At 34.5% G+C, this 22193-nt stretch overlaps 1 protein-coding gene across 1 annotated transcript; it reads right to left on the bottom strand.

Moving 5' to 3' along the window:
• Window positions 1-4086: 4086 nt before the first annotated feature.
• Window positions 4087-5316, bottom strand: LOC110021931 (ethylene-responsive transcription factor 2-like). The gene is given in 2 exon segments (XM_020720657.1): window positions 4087-4905; window positions 4908-5316. Coding segments are annotated over 2 exon segments (792 nt in total). The 5' UTR covers window positions 5063-5316; the 3' UTR covers window positions 4087-4268.
• Window positions 5317-22193: the final 16877 nt, after the last annotated feature.

Here is a 22193-nt window from a genome sequence, read left to right as displayed (position 1 = left end):
ACATGATGGATATATATATAATTTTATTAAACAAAATTATTATTATTTTCTTCATAATGCGTTGATGATTTTCTTATTGCTTCGATAAGCATTTAATTGTTCTAACAGTTCTCTTTTTGGTCTGATAATCTTTTCAAAGATAAGCCTTCTTTTTTCTTTGATAGGTAAGCGACGGTGACGAGTTGCGGTGCAGAGTTGCGGCGAAGAGTTGCGGTACAGAGTTGTAGCGCAGACGAAATTTGTTCCCGTCTTGTGTGGTAGGTAAGCTACGAGATCTTCTTTATCATAGTGGTGAAGAGAAAAATCATCTTCATTCTACATAGCAGGAAAGTAATGAGATCTTCTTTCATGTTGCGGCGAGGATGAAAGAATGCCCAACTTGTGTAGTAGACAAGCAATGAGATCTTCTTTCGCATTGCGCCGAAGACAAAAGTCCTTCCTAACCCGTGTAGAAGGCGGGCACAAAATCTTCTTTCTCGTCGAAGCGAAGAGAAAATTCATCACCGTCATGCGTAGCAGGCAAGCAATGGAATCTTTTTTCTCGTTGGTGTTGTGAATTCTGCAGGATTCCAATGTCGCCTCTTGCAAATTCTGGAGGTGATGAATAACTGTTGTGACATTCCTTTCGCACTTTGACAGGAAGATTTTCATGCTTATGTGGTGGTGATATTTGGAGACCCCCTAACGATCATCAGTAGTGTTAGAGTTTTGGGGAGGTGATATTGACTCTAATCAAAGATGAATTGATTTTTTGTAGCCCTTATACAAGTATATGTTGGCCTTTGAAGTATTTTTAATCATCTGATGTGAAATTTTTAGATGATAACAGTGTATTTCTTTGTTGCTTCCACGGTTGTTGTGGCCTATTAATTGTATAAAATTCTGTAATTAAAGTTAGCACAGACATTTTATAGAATGAAGAATTTCGTACCTTTTGAGGCTCGTGCCTTCCGAGGTTGTGTCCTCCTATGCTTATGCCTTGTAGGGTTTTGAAATGAACAGATACCTTCTAAGGTTCATAACCTTATGAGATTTTTAATTACCAATGCCTTTTGAGGCTTGTAACATTTTGAGGTCTTTCAGTGGATATGTTGTCAACCACTTGTTCCGCTGGAGTCTTTATAGTGAGGGCCCTGCCCACTACTTACTTCTCATCAAAACTTAACTCTTTGGCTCGTCTTCCAGTGACATGGTAGCTTCTCATATGGTATTGTTTTTTGGGCTTGACTTTCAGAGGAATGGGTGAGAGGAGAATCCATTAAGGATGTAAGACCAGTTTTGAGTTGTGTAATCGGAGATGCTCGATGGTATTAACCTGTAACAAAGTCATATGAAATCCAATGAGGATGGTTGACCTATCTTAGGTTCTTGGTTAAAGCTTTTGATTGACAATATGTAACTTGTTATGGAAGAGGTCGAAGGAAGTTCACCAAGGATTTTTGACTTATCCAAGGTTGTGTGTGGAAGCTTTTTCTTGACGACCGTAGCTTGTAATGGAAGAGGTCGAAGGAAATCCAAAAAGGATTTTTGACCTATCCGAGGTTATATGTCGAAGCCTTTGCTTGACGACTGTAGCCTGTAATGGAAGAGGTCGAAGAAAATCCACTAAGGATTTTTGACCTATCCAAGGCTGTATGTTGGAGCCTTTGCTTGACAACTGTAGCCTGTAATAGAAGTCGAAGGAAATCCACCAAGGATTTTTTACCTATCCAAGGCTGTATGTCGAAGCTTTTGCTTGACGACTGCAGTTTGTAATAGAAGAGGTCAAATTGAGTTCCCTGGGATAGATTAAGCCTAGAATGAGGTGTCAGAGTTGCTCTGTGTTTCTCGAGATTAGGGCGTTAGTCGCAATGGACCTTATATTTTCTTGGAAATATGGTTATAATCATATTTAATAAAAATGTTTGACAATTTGTTATTTTTTACTTTTGAATCTTATTGTCCATCTGACGAATGTGTTTTCCACAAGAGCTTATAAAACAACCCATGTTTCTAGCCTTGAAGAGACCAGCTTCTTGATTTTTTTGAAGGAGAACTCCAGTACAATGATGGGGCACCAAGGAAGCATTATTTGAAATGAAAATTGCCTCCCACTTCAGTAGAGATTCTTGAAGAATTCTAATTTGAATGAAATATGGGATGACATCCCCACCATAGTCGTGCCCGAAATGTAAATGTGAACGACCCTTCGAGACTGCAGTGAACGTTGCCCCACAGTCTGGAAAAAGTTGTGAAATACTTTATGTCTGAATAAAGTGTGAGAAGACAAATGTACTACAATCATGCTTGGGAAGTTGACATTAACGATCTTTCGAGACTGCAGAGAAGGTTGCCCTCGACATTAAAGAAAGTTTCAGAGTTGATGTTCAAGACACAAAGGAGGTTTCTTCGCCAGTTCGATGAAGTACATCATTGAGGAAGGAAGTAAGGGCTCGATGTCTTAGAGTTGAAGACAACAACGAATGGGACTTTGCTTTCCACATATGATGCCAAGCTGATGCGTGCTAGAAAATTCGCGATGATAGAGTAATTGATTATTGTCTTAGCATTGCACGAGAATTCAGCACACACAGATAAAAAAAGAAAAGTAAGCAAGAGGAGACACCTCAACTTTTTACGTGGAAAACCCTTGAAAGGGGAAAAAATCATAGGGCTTTGCCCAGTTAAAATAATCCACTACAAATGACAAGTATAAAGTTATAATCTTCTCCTAAATTAGGGAAGATTGAATTAAAAAGTGATATAACTATAATCTGGCTGCAGTTTTTAGTGATAGCAGGTTGCAAGAGTCATTGTTGATTATTGTGGAGGTAGTAGTCCGTCATGAGTGTTATAGATTGTTGCTTCAGAAGCATTGATTGCCTAGAGAAACCGTAGTAAGCAGTTGTTGGAACTATAAATCACATTGATAGTAGTTGGTTACGTAGACCGTTTTGGTGAGTACTGGTGACATTCATTGATCGTGGGGACCGGTGTCGGGAGCTGCATGAGCTATGAACCACGTAGCATTTAGGCGTGAGTATAAATGACGTATGTAGGTCCCGGAAGCTGGAGTAAGTAGTTGTATGAGTCGTGAACCACTTAAGTTGCTGGGGCGAGTATGAATGATGTCCGTAGACTGCGAGCGCCGGAGTCAGAAGCTGCACGAGCTGTGAATCACATAGGCCGTTGGGGCGTGTATGAATGAAGTGCGTAGGCTGCGGAGGGCCGGAGTTGAGAGTTGCACAAACTTTGGACCACATAGGTCGTAAGGGCGAGTATAAATGACGTCCATAGGCTGCAGGGGTTGCAGTAGGGAGCTGCACAAACTGTTGACCACGTATGTCATTGTTGGCAAATGGATCACAGTGATGAGCTCTTATCTTACAGACGAGAAATTGTTACTAGATTTTCCAAATTATAACATTGACTGAAGGCGACCAGTTGGTGGTGGTTGACAACGGTCGGCAGTGGTTGATAAAGGTCGGCGGCGGTCGACGGTGATCGACGTTGGTCAGCGGTGATGCTGAGCTGCAACTCCTCCTCAAGGCCTCAGGCTATCTCTCTAGGCTTCAACACCCCCCTCATAAGAGGGGTAGAGGTCTATTTATAATGTTATGTGTGTCATTAATACAAGTATATGAACCCATTTGATCAGACGATCCATAGAGCTTTCTCCGATCATACAACGTTTAATGGACATTTGAGTGTCTTAAAGATGTCAAAATTGTGTCATCTTGGACTCGTTGGATTCGTCTTATCGAGACGCTCGATTCAGCTATAACTTTACCAGTTTCGATATCCATTTGAGCTTCCAAATATGTCCAGAGATCTTCCAATAGTGATTTAATGATTTGATTTGGGCTTGGTTTGCCTAGTTTTTATATGATTAAGTCTGTCTCATTGAGCTGATCAGTTTTACTATAAGTTTGTTGAAATCAGAGCTCTATATATGGCTTTTTATCAAGATTTGAATGTGTTTTGCTCAAAATATTATCTCGAGCTTCGTGTCATGCTTTGAAATTCGTGCGGATGAAAATTTGTTGGTAGCCTATTAACTTAAAAAAAAAAAAAAAAAAAGAAAACTAATGTTGTTTTCAAGTAAAGAATAAAAAAACTCGATGGAGAAATATCTTTGTACGTCCAAACTATGACGGCACAAATGAACGTCACCCAATCCTGTATAGGTTCACAGAATATCTCGATAGCATTATCCAGCCATTTTTTCTTTTTGCTCCCAATACTTTCAATCATTTACAGCACGCCATTAAATTCTCCCAATATCCCCTTCAGCTAACCAGCAGCTGCCCTACAGGCGTAATTTTATCCACCGCACCTCCCTGTAACTGGACCGTTCTACCCCTAAACCCCAGGCCGGTCTGAGCCTGGGCAGGCAACTGCACCGCCGCTGGATCCGGATATGCCATGACCGTCGCCGGAGATTCCAGCCTCAAGCTCGCCACCGCCTCCCCTCTCTTTCTTCTCTTAGTAGATCCCTCCGATTGCGAGATCGGCAACGAAGACGAAGATGACAAAGACAAAGTCGATCGCTCCGGCGAAACTCGCTTCGCCGCTGCCGGCGATGGCGAATCGGCCTCCACACTGATCTGCTGCGGAAAATTGAGAAGTGCGCGAGACCCGCGCATCCTATAAGCGGCGCGATCGTAAGCAAGCGCTGCTTCCTCCGCGGTCTCAAATGTCCCCAGCCAAACCCTAGCTCCATTCTTTGCTGGATCCCTAATCTCTGCTGCAAACTTTCCCCACGGCCGCTGCCTAACGCCGCGGTAGTGTTTCCCCTTTGCCGGCGCTTCCATCTCCCTCGAATCGGGTTTAGCCGGAAGAGGCGGAACAGGGGCTGCTGGGTGGCAAGCACTGGGAAGCCAGCCGTGGCTAAAGGCATCGTGTGGGGTGAGGTAGATAACAATGACGCTGGGCGGAACGGGAGATCGATCCAGTGGTCGGCGACTAGGCGGCCGAAACTGGAAGTCCGGTGATAGACGGTTTGGGGAGGTGCGGTTACAGCGGAGGACGACATCTCCGAGTCGTCAAGAAGGTGGCGCCGGATGGAGTCGAGGCTCTGCATCGGGGTATTGGGGTTTTGGCACCGCCGGTGAGGGTACGGTTGATGTGAGTCGGAGTAGAGACTTCATAGGGAAGTCGGGTGAAGCGGATTATATATAGGCGGGGGAGGTAGATTTGAGGCGAGACAAGCGGTGTCTCGGTTCCTTGAAGTTTTTAATTAAAGGGCACGTGGGTTTTTTCTTTTTTCTTTTAAAAATACATGATGGAATAATGTAAACGATTATGCTAGCTATCATGAAAATAAATAAATGGAGCGAAAAGGAGTTCTTATTAAGAATGTTAAAACTAAGTAAAATTTATGTACATATCGCAAATAATTTTTTTTGTATTTATATATTTTGAGTAAGATTTTATATTTATATTTATAATATTTCCCACATCATAAACTTATGTATAATAAAATTTTAAGAAGTAAATAGTAATGATATTTTTAATATGATATGAAGCACTAGATGTATGATTCAAAGCTTGGTGATAATAATTGATGGGTCAAAGGTTTTATTTTAATGTAAAAAAAAAATAATGAATGTATTTATTTTTATTATTTAATGTGTTAATTATTATTCTTTTTATTTAGGACAATCCGGTCAAGATGCCCATGGTTTTCTGTCGTCTCAAGATTATCAGGTTCCTTGATCTACCTAGTATATAGGGGCGTTTAAGCTTATTCCGACTGAAAAATTCTTTTCAACAATCATGAGCTGCGCATGCAAGAGATCTTCATAGACATGGGTAGTAGGGTTAAAGTAATGTTCAGTGATTTTTGTTTACTTGGTTTTCATTTAACTTTTAATGTCTTTTATGGATTTTAAGTTGTTGAAAATTTTAGATAGCTTAAGACTTCTTAATTGACCAAATTTGGTGATTTATTCTTAGATGTTGAAACAACCCGACCAAGATCCCATGATTCCATCTTCCCCGGGTCATTGGGGTTTGTGGTTGGATTAGTCACAAGTGACCGAGAGATACTTTGTTCGTAGCCATGGGTTACCTCCTTCAAAGTCTCTTTTCAAATGTGTTTTATAGTTGAAGTTTAAGTTCTAGTGATTTTTAGCGTGTATTTTATGTTGTCTTTTATGTTTATTACAATAGTTGCACTTCAGCCCATATTATCTCCAGAGTTTGTGTTTTTTAAAAGTCATGTGTGCTTTTATTCTCTTGTGAGAAGTCAAACACTCCCTAACTTTATTTGTTCATGAGATGAGATGTTAATTTAGGTTGGTTCGTGTTTAATTTGAGTTAGCCCTGGTTAAGTTGGTAACCCAAATAGGTTTAGGCGTGGTTCAGATTAATCCTAATTAGGCTGAGTTGACAAAAGTTTGATTTGGGTCAGCCTAGATTAGGCTAGGTTGATCGAGGCTTGTTTAAGTTTATTTTGGGTTATTCCAGGTTAGGTCAAGTTGATCCAGGTTTGTTTAAGTTTGAATTTAGGTTGGTTTACATTTGATTTAGGTTAGCCCAAGTTAAGGTGGGTTGACCCAAGTTGATTTATGTTTGACTTTGGTTAGCACAAGATAGGTTGGGTTGATCCATGCTAATTTTAGTTAAATTAGGTTAGCCCATGTTAGGTTGGGATAGTTCGAATTGGTTTGGAGTTTGTATTTAGGTTTGTTTTGAGTTAAGTTAGAAATTTGTTGGTTTGAGTTTAAGTCAGATTAGACATGAGTTAAGTTATAGGTTAAGTTTAGAAATTGCTTAAGTCAAGTCTAGGTTGGGTTATACTTGAGTTCAGTTTTAAAGCTAGGTTTAGTTTTCGGTTATGTCAAGTCTAACTTGGGTTAGACTTGAGTTAAGTTTAAAGCTTGTTTTTGTTTTTAATTAAGTCAAGTCTAACTTGTGTTAGACTTGAGTTACTTTTAAAATTTGAGTTGAGTTAGGTTTAAGTTGGGCTAGACCTAGGTTAAAATTAAAGTTTGAGTTGAGTTTGGTCTTAATTTGGTTAGACCCAACCAAAGTTTGAAATTTGAGTTAAGTTGGGTTAGACCAAATTTAAGTTTAAAGTAAATTAGTTTGAGTTAGGTTTAAATTCTGTTAGAACTAAGTTGAATTTAGAGTTTGAATTGTTTTAGGTCCAAATTGGGTTAGATCTAAGTTAAGTTCTATGATAACTTCGGGTTAGCTTAGGTCTTGGATGGATTAGACCTAAGTGAAATTTTAAGTTTTGTTTATTAAGGTAATGTCATATTTAAAAGGATAATTATGAAATTAACCTTTTTAATTGATAATTTAATTTAAAGTTTTCATTAGGACGTATTCCTAAGATTTTCTAAATTAACTTTCATATTTGATGAAGTTTAGAAGAAAATTAGGGATAAAATTGCAAAATTTGCAATCGCATAAATTTACCCTTAATATGTTAATTTCATTTTTAAGTTTTCAAAGATGAAAAATAATAAATTTATTATGTGGGTATACTGTCCTTACCTTCCTTATTAATTTCCATTTGAAACAAGTTTTTTTTACAAATATTTTAATTTTTATAATTATTTTTCAAATTATTTATAATTTTAATAAATAATTAAAACTTTCGGTGTTAGGGCAGAACCTCTATTCTTAGAAAAATCAATGGAGATTCCTAAGGACAAAGGAAATTTTTCCCTCAAACTTTCATAGTTTAAGGTCTTGTATTTGATTTTTAATAATTAAAAACTCTTTGGGGAATTTAATTAATTTAAAATTAAATATAATCTAATTAATCTCATTTTAATTTCTATTATTTTCTCCTCTGCTCACTGAATTTATAGTTATTTTTATTTTACTTTAATGATTTTTATTTGTTAAGTCATGAATTTTTTAAGTTTATATGCATTTTTTGGATTTAATTAATTAGAAAAAATTGGACTTTCCCACTTAAGCCAATCAGTGCCACATCATCCTCAAAGCCATCAAATGTTCACACATCGCCCCGTTGTTCGCTCTGCTTTCCATGCAAGAGACTGAGGTGGCCCTAATCTGATGAGGTCCTCTCTGCGGTTCTACCATTTGGTTTGATCTCCACCATTTGTTTCTAATACATGGAAACAAAAGACATCTGTTCATCATCCTTATAGGATAAAGAGCCGTCCATGTTCAACCCTAAGATCTTATGCTAGAGTTAGACAAATCGCTTGGGGTTTATTTCTAAAGCTTCATAAGATGGGCGAACCTATCTATACGGTTAAGTTGGTATGCATTGTTCATCCTGATCATAAAAAGACAAACTAATGGAAATAATGAAGAATTTGAGCCATTGATTTCTCCCAAAATTGAGGCCTCAATTGAGCTTGAGGGAAAGGACCGCCTTGGTTGTGCATGCTTCCTCCTTGCTCTGATTTGAGGTGAAATTGATCCTAGCTATCAGCTAGACCAAATGGGGGAGCAGGTTAGTGTCAAACTATGATGAAGGGTTTAAGATTGAAGGATTTTGATTGAGAAAATGGTTTTAGGACCATGTAAAGCTTTCGGGAGGGTTAATTTAAAGTTTTGGAGAGGTTGGCATCAAGGCCGTAAGAAGCAATGGATTTTAGAGAGAATTAAGACAATGGGGTGGTGAAGGTGGCTTGAAGATGATGAGGATGAACTTCTCTAGTCTGTGGGAGGCCTTTTGTTATTGAGGGCTAAGGGGTTGGGTGGTTGGTTAAAAAGCTTGAGTGTGTGTGGAGACTCTCGGGTTGGGGTCTTTTTATTGACATGGGAGAGGCTTTGGTATGCTTGGGACCTTTAATAGATCTTCAAAGCTTGGGTAGAGGAATAAAGATGGCTTGGGTAGAGGTAAAGAAGTTTTCCCCATTTTTGATGCATTGGTCATTGTGTGCTCCAATGTCCATGGAGTGGCATGGCTAGTCCTAGAGCTAATTGGTGAGGGCTTATATTTGGTGGTTTGACTCAATATTGGTCATCCATAACTCCCCTTTAGTTTGATCTAGGTTGGTTTGTCCAAGGCGACACTTGGTGGCTCTCTTTATTAAGTGTGCATTGCTTGACTTTTAATTTTTTTATATTTAATTTACTTTTAATTAATTCTTATTTGTGCTGCAGTGACACGAGACATTATTTGGGTCATGTGAGTAATGGGTTTACCTTTTAGGGTTACAAGGCTTAGGCCTAAGTTTGGCGCACATTTTCTATCCAGACACTTGACGTACCTCTACGTGCGGTGTAGGTTATTCCTGAGTTATTTTTAGGTTATTTCTGTGTTATTTTCAATAATCCCAAAATAACACAAAAATAAAGACCGCGGGTTATTTCTGGATTCTTTTGGAATTATTGAAAATAACCCAGAAATAATCTGAAAATAACTCAGGACTACCTTGCGCCACAAGTAGAGTTACGTCAGGAGTCTGCACAAAAATTTTTTTGCTAAGTTTTGGCCTTGGATGGTGGGCTTGTCTTTAGATTGTTGGGCCTACCATATAACCTCCTTACAACTTACTAATCTAACTAATTAGATTAATCAATTTAATTTATTATTTTTTTGTTTTAATTAGGTTTGATCTAAATTCAACTTTATGATCATAGTGATTTTAGTATGAGGTTAAGTTGACTAGCAATATTTGGTCGTGTTTGGTGTTTTGAGGTTTCATAAATTTATTTTATTTTAATTTTTTATTAAGTACATTTGATTTTAACAACTTCTTTTTTGGTTTTAAATTTTGATGTTTTAGTCTACGTTTTTTCTTAGTTTAAGATTTTGGTCTAAAAGGCAAACATTTATTTAAACTGAAATTTGTCTCATACCCAATGGGTTTATTTCAGACAAAAGAGGATGTAGGGTTGGTCAATTGGTCATCACAAGGATTCTTAGGACTCTAGGAACTATGGGTTGCCTAAGGTCTCCTCCACCTATAGAAATTCAGTGTGGGCTTCTACCAATTTCAATTCTCATCATCTCAACCAATAGTGGAGGATTTTGGTTTAGCTTTATGAAACCATAAGTAAATGTAGAATTGGTTTGAAGATCTATGTGGGTGAGTTCCATCTCTAGGCATCTAAGAAGGTCATTAGGAAACCTTAAAGCTTAATCCTAGGCTTCTATAGAGAAAGAGGTTCTCACAAAGGGACATCAACATGAGGGAAAGTAAATCAACAAACACGAACATTCATCACTAATAAACTATCATATACAATTAGCCAAATACATGTAAAGTCCTAAAATCAAGGTGAAATTAACAGAAACTCTCACTCTACTTGAATACTCTTGAAGGTTACAAAAACATTTTTATTCTTTTTTTCTATAAGCAAAAGTAAGAAAATAACATTATTAACTAAGTAATAGATGAAGCCAATAAGGCTGACCAAATGTTAACTTAACTTGTCAAAAGTCAAATAGTTGACCTACAACGTAAATTAAAAGAACTACCCGAAAAAACCTCAAGTGAGCACTTCAGTGCAGGAGAAAACATGGCACTAAGAGACATTGAAATCAAGGTTGTATGATCATTGCATTTAAATTTTTGACAATAAAAATTACTCATTTTTATCGCAGCTTAACTTTCACAAAGTTAAAAACTTAGAGGCATTTATGTATGACTGAGAAAATTCAAACTTTAACAGACTGATAGCCACCCCAGCCAATTGACTGGCCACATCATCGGATGGGTCCAACAACGAAAAGGTGCCAGACATACGAGAAGATATCAGACATATGAAAAGGTGTTAATAAAGACAATAATAACTGGTTACTTTGAGGGATAATAATATATGGTAATTCTCAGGGGTATAATAACTGGTAACTCTCAAGGAAAGTAACAACAAGTAACTCTCAGGGGCATAATATCTTGTAACTCCAAGGGGTATAATAACTTATAACTCCCACAAAACCAAGATGTAATTTTCTTGATACTCCCTATGATCTATAAATAAGGTCATTTTTTCATGTAAAGGGGAGGAGGCCATTTGGGTTTTCCAACAATTTAGCATTACTCTTCCTTTCTCTTATAACAACTTCTTTCAATATATAAAATATGCACAAGAGCGTGGGAAACACACCCATTTTTTCTAGTTGGGGATAATCACTATGTCACTCGTTCTTTATCTCTCTAGCTCATTTTCTCTCAGTCAATCTATAGGCTCTATGCCTTGAGCATGGTCTATAGGACAAATTTGGATTAAACAATTAAAAAGTAAGAAAATCTTGGAGAAAATGAGATTATAGAAACTCCAATCATGACTATATATTAGTAGCTTGGCTAGAATAGTTATCTTTAGGTTACAAAATTTATAGTTAGTGGGTATAACAGTCATAGTTAGCTGTGAAAGTTGCAATTGTTGAAAATGATAGCGTAGTTGGCTACAAAATTCACCAGTGTTTTTCGATAATGATTAGTAGTCATTCACTTACACTTCTTGTCATGAGTAATGCTTTGATTGCTAGCTTATTATTCTCTTGTCTTCCCTTTCATGTGTAGAAAATGGGTATGTTTATAAATTTTGAGATGCGCATTTTGGAAAATTTTGCCAAAAGTTCAAAGCACTTCATTAAATGGTCCATAATAATTCATTTGATCATAATTCAATATGTTTAGAATTAAATGAAACTGTGCTCGTTGAAATTCTCACATTGAGCAACTCAAATTGACTATAAGAATGCCAAATTTAGAGACTATATGCCTTTTCAATTAATGCACTAAAATATTTGATTATACTTCAGGTGTTCGATTTGGACTTATTGGAATCAAATTAGAACAACTTTTGGATCATTACTCTTATAATGTTGAGATGTTTGGTTTTAAGTTTATTGGAATCAAAGTTTAGATAATGTTGAATATGAAATTGGAAGTTTTCTTATCCAAACTGCATTGTGATTTGTTCTTGATTGTATAAATTTCTTCGTGGCATATCAAGAATATTATTTCTCATTCATCATGCTCAATTATCACTTTCTAACAATCATCACTTAGTTTTTATCTCTCAATCACTATCATTGGATTACTTTTGCATTATTATAACTACTTGACAATTATGACCTGACTGTAGTCTTCCATCCATCAAAACTTGGCAATCGCCATCCACCTACCTTCAAAACTCTTAATAACTTCTATAATATTTACATGAGACCAAGTAAGTGCTCCCAATTTTATAATATTAATTGGTTTTGAAGATGAATAAACTTACTAAACTCTCATACATATCAAACTAATTCAATTAAGCTAAGTCCCACATTCTTTCACATTTTATAATTTTGATGTAAAAATCTTGAGCCTCTTATGAAAATCTTATTTTAGTTTCTTTTATGCTAAATTTCCATAAAATCTAGACATTAATCACTTACTTTATTTTCATAAATATTCCATCAAACAACATTTTTATAATTTAAATTTAGTTTAAATATTATTCTAGATTATTCTAATGAAATTAAATCAAAATAAACACCAATATCTAGTTTAGCATTTAATCTTTGGTCACAAAAAAAGTGAGTTTGCTAGTTAAAAAAAAAAAATTCATAAATTAATTTGTTATTCTATTGTAGAGTAGGTATTGAATTAATAATCTCTTAGATATGAGCCCACTTAAGGAAATTTAATGGAATTTTAGGTTTAATCTATGAAAGAGTATATCTTATTTCTCTAATTTGATGATAATATGTTTGCAAGGCCTGAATCAATCATACTTTAAAATTTTGAGCTAGAGTTTAAAATCTGAGCCTCATTTTTAAGCAGCACTATATTTAGGCATGGGTATGAAGTCCTTTGATCAAAGTTAAATGTAAAAGAATGCATCCAATGCCATTGTGTTAAAATTACATATATTCAATATAATATTGAAAGTTACACATATTTTTTGGGTGCAAAACTTTAATGAGAAAAATATTTTCAAGTGTACTGATCCAATAAAAAAATCTTAGTTTTTTGTTACTCTTTTATGAAATAGAATATAAATCTTGGTTGTCCTTTGTTTAAAAGTGTAAGACTTAACCGAATAAGGAGAGTAGAATCAGAAAAGGTCAAAGAAACTGGTAATAAAGAAAGCTCTTAGAAAAATTCTTGAAAAACCCCAACCAAAAATCTCACGCTTATAGTACCGACCTCATATTTATAAAGCTTTGTTGGAATTAGCAGTGCATCTATGTTGTACATATGAGTTCTATGAATGAAGAAGTCATACCTAAATGTGATTCAATATGCATTTTCTTTTGAATTCAATGCATCTTATTCTACCCATAGGCATGTATATTTTATTCAAACCAAACTCTACTGATGTTGGTATGTGGCCTCTCTTCTGACCCCATTCACTTACAAAGTTGTCGAACTCACATATTAATTGAGCTATATGTTTTTAGGTGTACAATAAGTTTTTTTGAGAATCTAACGTTAGTTTTAAGTATTTTTAGTAATTATGAATGTTCCATTTTTTATGCCCGAGCAAAACTCCAACCAATTTTCTCCTTTAAACTATCTTACATAAGATCTATTGTACAAAAAAACATACCATTACACTTAAACCATATATAAAATCCTTTTGAGTTTTACATTTTTAGGGGTATATTGACTTTCTTGAGATATAAAGTTAGTTTTATGCATGTTATAATAAGCTTAATTGCTCCATAAGGATGCCATAGTTAAACTCTAAGTGCTTTTCTCTATAAATCGTACCATATACATACAATCATACATATAATCCTCTCATTGTGTATATAATTAGTTCAAACATATTTCTTATGCACCTATAATTCATATTTCTATAATCATATTTTGGTAGATGCTCATCCTGTGAATAGTATTAATTAATGAGCTGAAGAGCACCACTATGGTAAAATTTCCCATACAACATATTTCATAATATATATCAAAATATTTTTGTATTTCGTTTAATCGTCCAATAATAAAAATACCCTGCTTGCATGAATATTTATTGATTATTATATTTTGGATTTTTGACACTTGAGTTGTTTAGCACTTATTGATGATTTATATTACATCATATGAAATGATATAAATGTATAAAATACTTTTAATCATAAACTATATTTTATAATATGCTCATAATATGTTTCGCCAATGACATAACATATATACATAAACTAAAATATACAAACATTTATGAATATTTAAGGAGTAATGATTTAATAATGTAATCAATCATCTATGTTAGAATGTACCAAAAAAATGTTATATGTTATTTTAATTAGATGTGAAACAGGCATTTTCAATTTTTTTTATGTTTGTTTGGACATCAATACGTCACTATCAAGATTATAATTCTGAATTTTTATTATATATTACATCATTTCTGGGTCTTTTAATATGACAAATACAATTTCATGATTGAATTAGTTATTTAATCTAAATATTTTTATTTGGGAAATCATAACCTCAACAACTATTCTAAAATATACATCAATACATTAAGTTTGAACTATGTTTGTTTGCTTTAACTTTATGATGAAACTTACACATAGTTGATAAAGGAGAAGATTGGAAAAACAGTGATGATGTACTAAGTTTAATATCATTGTAATAATCATCTGAGAGTAATCAACAAGATATTCATGAGCATTCTTATAGTTTAACTTGACTCCCATTTTATTTTGCCTCTCTGAATTTTATTTTTCAGGTGAATTTTATGTGATCAATTGAATCTTATGCTCACCATATTATATTAATATGTGAATTGATCTTGGTGAAGAGGAAAAGATCTTACAAAAGGTGATCAGAATCAATTAAAACAAATATCAATAAATTAAATGCGACTACTAGAAATAGAAGGCATGGTGCTCTTGCTAATATGTATCATTTACTTTCTAACTATTTTAGCGGCTTAAGGTTGCACAAAACTTGGAATGAATTGAATTATGATTCTCCTTTCAAGTGATGCACTCTACTTGATGTGGTACACAAAAAAATAGAGATTGATTACATTAAGTTTAGTCATTACATATCACATAAATAGTTAAGAATTTATATTTGAATACTCCATGACTTACTTGAATAACTTAATCTAATCAACCAATTTTTCTGTATTTTTTTGCTCAAGAATAAGACCAAATCAATGAAGAACTAACCAATCATATTGAATGAAATTGATCAACCATACTCAATTGGGTTAATAACAATCTCCTTTTTTTAAATAAGAGCACATTAAAAACTTGATAAAATATAGTCATGCCTAATTTCAAATTGAATGTCTTTGAAATATGTGCCTTTATCAGTTTTGATTTCAACTTAAAATCAAATGCTTATGCACAATGTGTCAACATTTTATGCATATTTAGGTTAAATTTAATTTGAACAACTTTAAAAAAAAAATTTCTATTTTTATTCCCAAATGATTTCAATCTTTTATGATATGAAAATCGTATTGGTATAAGATTTTCTATTTTTTATGTATATATATATATATATATATATATCTTTCTCTCTATCTCTCTCTCTCCAAATTTAATTATAAATTTATACGCATCCACATGCACAAAGCTTCACCAATAAACATACAATGAATTACTCATGTTTTATGTTCTTATTTGTTATAATGGAGATATTTTTTTTAAAAAAAATTATTATTTTTTCTTTATTTTTGACTAAAGTGCCAATAGTCTCTATTATTTACATAAGGTCATTTTAATCCCAGATTTATAGAAGTGATTAATGGTCCCAAGAAGAAAATATTTTGCCATGAACTCCTCACTCTATTAAGGTTTTCAAAACCCTAACACAACATAGGGGCTTTATCCCTATAGCCCTGATGGGGGCTTATGAACCTTCCCAATGGATTCTGTCACCCCTCTCCCCTCTTCCCCATCTTCTCCCTCTTTTTTGAGGCTCCCATAGAATAACAACTTTAAGGGCCTCTTCCCTTCACATCTACTTAATTGATCCTACTTCAATCTCTCTAAAATCCCTCCACGGCTGAAAAAAGTCTTCTTTTCTAAAAATGATGTTCTTTAAGGCTTAAAACAATGGAAATTTACTTTGGTTGACTATGCTCTTAGTAAGATACATTTCTATGGAAATCTCCTACAAGCTATTAATAAAATTTGAAAGATTAAAGGTATAGTCAAACTTATCTCTCTCACTGAATGGTTCTTTTCATTTAACTTCTTATGTATGGATTATTGTTTATTTTCTTATGGTCATGGAGGGCGGTCCTTAGTTCTTTAATGGGAAGAAATTTCTTTTTAAATGGTGGACACCTAAATTTCAACCAGTTAAAGAGCATTTTACTAATGTCCCTATATGGATCAAGTTGCCCAATCTCCCTCTTTGTTGTTGAACCAAAAATGGAATAATTAAAATTGATAGTATAATAGGGAGGCCATTGGTTGTTGACCCCCTTACTACTAAAGGGAGGCGTCTCACATTTGCAAAAATTATTATACAAAATTAATAACCATTCTTCTCTTCTAATTTGGTTATCATCAATTTTGATGTTCAAGATAATTTACAACCTATAATTTATGAATGGAGTCCTAAGTCACATACCACTTATACCACATTGTTCCGATCCTTCATATTAACCAAAGTCATTGAACTTTAAATCTCCCTTTTTACTCCCTTTCTGATGGATAAGTAGAATTAGAAGACCGACTGACCCCCTCCTCATAGAAACCATGACAATCAATCCTACATCTCTCACTTTATTTTGAACGATGACTTTAACCTCCCCACCCCTCCCCACCCTCTCCTCCCTATCTAATTGTAACCTATCATTCCCCAAACTTTTAACTCATCTGCACCATACTTACATCTTCCTCTTACTCAGCCCTTGTAAACAATTACCTTAACCCTTCAATCCCTCTTGATCCTCACCCCTATTTTAGCTTAGGCCTCTCTCCTTCTCATGAGAATAGAAAATATCAATTCTCCCCAATCCCACTATTTGAAATTCCCTCCCCACTCTCATGGTTCCCCCACCACCCCCCCGGTCGATATCCAAGAATAAAGACCCAAAAAAGGTAGTGCCTCAAACACCCAATAATCATCTATATTTTTTTTTCTCAAACTAGCTATTTGGAATGTGAGGGCTAAAAGCTGTAATTCTACAATTACTGATTATAACAATTTTGCGACATATCAAAGTTTGGATATGTTTTGTTTCTTAAAGACCAAGTTTAATCTTGCCTTAGTAGACCCCTTCTCTCTAAAACATTTTGACAACTTCTTAAATGCAGTTCATGTTGATAACTTTCACTCCTCTATTAAATGTTGTATTTAGGTTTAGTGAAATCCTTCAAAGATAGCCTTCAATGCTCTGGATGTTTAGTTTTAATGCATCCATGGGATGATGAATTTTTTTTCTAGTCTTTTATTCTTAATCAGTTATATCTATGCTGACAAAAATACTGGTCAAACAAAGACTTTATGGAGTTCCATTAATTATCTTACTGCTAATATCCCTTCTCCTTAGATTTTTATTGAATATTTTAACTGTATTAGACACATTGGTGAAAAAAATTGAGTCATCCTCATTCTTCTTAGCAAATTGGAGGATTTCAATAAATGTATTTTTGAATCAGGATTGATTGAGTCTTCTAACTCTGGATTGCCCTTTAGTTGGTCTAATCAACAATTATAGAATCCCATAAGTTGACTTCTTAACTGATTTCTTGTAAACAACCAATGGTTATCAAATTTTCCCCACTCATCCTATAAAATTTTCAACTACCCTTCCTCTTTTTACCATATTCTTAGACTAACTTGTTTCTAGATGTAAATTCATGTATCAAAATTATTAGAATGTTTGTGAAGACTTTCTTTCCATCATTTTAAAAGCTCGGAATATCCATGTGGATGGTGATCCCATTTTTCCTCGTGTGAACAAAATGAAAATGCCAAGAAAGCACTTTTAAATTCTAAATTGTCATCTTCCAATTTTCTTGCTGAAAATATCAAGTCATTAAATGAGACTCAGAATGATCTTCTTACTATCCTTGAGCTGCAACCTCTATCCCTTAACTGTATTTTCCAAGAGTTTCAAATATAAAACAAAATAATTGAAGCTATCAACAAGGAAAGTGTTTGGATCAAATAAAGAGCTATATGCTTTTGGCTTACAAAAGGGGAAGATGATTTATAATTTATCGATCAAAGAATGAAATATAGAGGAAATAGAAACCATATTAGAGAGTTGAAGCATGGTAAATCTTATTGATTATTCAACATGGTATTGCCCATGTTGCAGTTTCTCATATCTACACTCTTCTTAACAATAAAGAAAACTCTTCTACTAATCTTCATGATATTCCTATTCAATAAACTTAAAAAATCATGATAGAAGTTCCATTGTTGCTGATTTTACTAATGGGGATATTAAAAAAAAATCTAGTCCTAATGGTTTGAGATCCTCATTATTCAAAGACTCTTGGATATCATCAGAGAGGATTGTATCAAAGACATTAAATAGTTCTTTACGTCTTCTAAAATATCTGATAGGATAAAGCATACTGTTTTAACTTCAATTCCAAAAAATCTCTATACTCAATAGCTTTCTCATTATATACCCATCTCATTATGCAATAATATATACAAAGTCATTTTCAGGCTCCTTGCATATATATTGAAGAACTATCTACCATCTGTTATCCATCCATCATAAGTCGCTTTTATTATAGGAAGGAACATCACTGACAATATTATTATTCCCAATGATAAGTTTGAAGGTTTCAACTTCTCTAGCCACTCAAAAGCACTCAACACAAACATTGACATAAAAAGTCTTTTGATTATTCAAATAGTAACTTTATCTATTAAAGATTACATATGTTTGACTTTCTTTTTTAATTCATTAAATGGATCAAAGCGTGCACCTCACCAATACTTTTTTTGTTATTATTAATAGTGAACTCCATGATTAAGACGAGAATAGATTATATTTAATAGTGAAAGAAGTCAGTTATAATCCATAAATGATGTAAGACCTATCTTATGCTCTATAGCCTGAGTTGTTAAATAGGATTAACCTTTGTTAGAACTAAGTACAAAGAAGAATACATGAAGGGTCTAAGAACCATCCCAGGCTTTGTAGACAAAGATGCTTGACTACACTAACCATAATGGGCAAAGCAATATGAAATTCATCATAGATGGTTGACTTATTCGAGGTTGTTAATTAAAGTTTATGTTTGATGATCGTAACCTTTTATGGAAGATGTCGAAGGGAATCCACCAACAATTTTTAATTTATCCGAGATTATCACTTGAAGCTTCTATTTATGATGGAAGAGATTAAAGTGATTACCTCACGATCGAGTAAGGCCATAATGATGTGTTAGAGATGCTCTACACTTCTAGAGACTAGAGCATAGGTTACAATGGATTATACTTCTTCTTGAAATATAGTTGTAGTAATATTTAAAAATGATATTTGACAACTTGATAGTTGTTGTTTTTGAATATCTTTGCCCTCTATAGAGGCATTTTCCACATAATCTTGTGAAGTTGTTTTGATCCCACTTTTGTGAAGGTCTTCCCACTCACCTACGCACAAACCCCAGACTAAAACTTTATTTCATTGGGTCCCATAATGCTAAGCCCTGTTGACCTCACTTTTGAAGAGGTCAATTTATATCACTTATATATGCTCAAACCGCAACCTTTTAGCTGAGTGGGTTTAAGGCTTTGGCTAAGTGAATAACTTAATTGACCATTAAGGGTAAGCATACCCTAGGTCACTTGTAAAATTCTTGAAAATGTTAGAAGACATTATGACCAATAAAATTATATTAGGAAGGTGATTGATCACCTTAAATATATATTATTTATGTATACATTTTTATACCTATTTTTGAGTATACTTCGCTTTAATCGAAGTTATTGGTGTTTTCTTTCTTTCAGGTACAATTAAAGGGAAGACATATGGTGAAAGGAGAGTAAAATGATCAAATTTGGAGTAAAAAAGAAAAAGTTGTGAAAATGAACTGTGACGACTAAGCACCCAGGACTGACGCTTAAGCGCCAAGAGACAGAGAAGGTCCCGCCTAAGTGTCGAAGATCTCACGCTTATGCTCAAGGTAGTTAATGATGAAAATTTAAGGAAATTTAGACGAATTTTGAAGGGGTATTTGAAGCAACTTTTGGTGAAAACTTGGATTGCAGTTAATGGGCACGAAAATACATTAAAATGGCTCTTGAAAAGAGGAAACTATTAAAAAATTCATTGAATGTGGAAAAATTTTGAAGAGACACCTAAGCACCTTTTGGAAAACTATAAAAAGGAGGACTTGGATTGAATTGAAGGAGATAAATAAGGAAAAGAGAGATAGAGATGTAGAAGACTTAGGACACTTTATAGAGTAGAAAGTAAGGAGTTGTAGGATTTTATTTAGAGCTTCTTCTCACTTTTCTCATTCCTAGTAAAGGAGAAAGTGATTAGATAGTTCTAAGTAAGAATCCATTGTTGCTTGTTAGTGAGATAGAGAGATTTGGGGTTGGGCGACCAAGCCTAGGGAGGATTGTAAGAGAAAGGAGGAGATTCAAAGGATCTTCAAGAGTTTGGTGGAGAGGAATTTGAGATAAGTTTTTATCTTTGTGACTATATTTGGTTTTAATTTAGACTTCTTCACTTTCTAAGAGTAATTTTTCTTAAAAAATAAATGGGTATAATTATTAGAGATTTAGCTGTTATAATATTATTCAGAAAACTTCTACACTTAATAGAAACTTCTAAATGCACATTTTAGCCATACCTAATATTATTTTTATTTTCAAACAATGAGTTCAGTAATTATTCAAAAAACTTATGAAGACAGTTTTAATTACTAATCACGGCTAGAAAAAAATATTTAATTGAGATATTCCTCAGTAATTTAAAGACATTCATTCCAAATAATATTTATAAAGATTAACATACAAGCCACAGAGTTGTTATATATTTACATATTTGATACTTTTTATCGATGCCTATAAAGATTTATCTTATTTTAAGAAACTATAATTGATACTCAATCAATAAATTTCAGTCATCCGATATGAATGTCAGTAATATTTTTAAAGAAATAAACATTCAATCTTTTATTGAAAGTCATCCAAAACTCTGATTTGAGCATAATTAGAAGGTCAAACAGATTATAAATGTTATATGTTTATCAAACGTCTTGGCCAAAAGAATTGAACAAGCCTAAGATTGCTCAATTCCAACATCAATAAGGCACTCAAATGTCCATCAAAGGTCATCTGATCAAGGGGATCTCTCTGGGTCATTCAATCGGAGTGGTTTAAATTCTTCTCTATTCACAACCAGAACTATATAAATAAAACCCTACCTCCCTCTTGAAAAGGAGATGAGGCTTGAAGAAAGAGGAAGGCCAAAGACTGTAGAAGAACGAGCTCAAGTCGAGGATCAAGCACCAACGAACAGGTGAATACCTCCTACTCCTGCAACCAACTGACCACCATCAATCACTACCTATCGATTGCCAGCTAACTACTAATGGTTGTCACTCACCCTTTGAGATGAAACACCTTGGAAACCAACAACAGACACCTTAGAGTCACAAAGTAATCTACAAAGCGACACTTCATCCCAAACATCGTGTCAACCCTAAAAATGGTGCATTGAAACACTGAAAATCACCCTCTACTGTAATGAATCTTGATCACGGGGCAATGAGTTCTTTCGTGCACCAATTTTGTAACTTGATAAATTGTGTAACTCTTTCTTACCCGTGAAACAAAGATCTATACCTGCAATCACCAACTCATAGTAGAAATTTTCAAATGGACCAGACCCCATGGATTTTTCCTTTTCGGTTTTTTTCACGTAAAAATATCTTGTGTCTTGTTGACCTCATTTTTGGTTGAGGTTTAGTTTTTCCTCCTTAGTAGCCTAGGGTCTAGCCATAGGACTCCTCCTGTTGACTATTCCTAGAAAACTAGACATGGAACCCTCACCATTAGCAATTCTACCATCTTCTCCACTCAACTTGAAGTTCCACATGTTGCTCTCAACCTCTAAATACTTAGTAGGTGGGGTCACTGTGGGGGAAACTCAAGATGAGTCACCCTTAGGATTGCTGGACCTTAGGGTTGACCTTCGGTGTTGGTCTGGAGCTAAGGCACTCACTAGACTTATCTGTACCCACAATCACTGACAACCCTGAACTCAAATTTCTAGCCTAGATCCCTTGATCTTTTGGGATACTCATGTAGATGGTCCCCTAAACCTACTAGCCCTAGGGCTATGGTTTGGCTAAGACCACTATGTAGAGGACCCAAAATGGG

This window comes from Phalaenopsis equestris, unplaced genomic scaffold, assembly GCF_001263595.1.
Source record: "Phalaenopsis equestris unplaced genomic scaffold, ASM126359v1 Scaffold000152, whole genome shotgun sequence".
NCBI lineage: Eukaryota > Viridiplantae > Streptophyta > Magnoliopsida > Asparagales > Orchidaceae > Phalaenopsis > Phalaenopsis equestris.
This window is presented reverse-complemented; position numbering and strand designations above follow the sequence as displayed.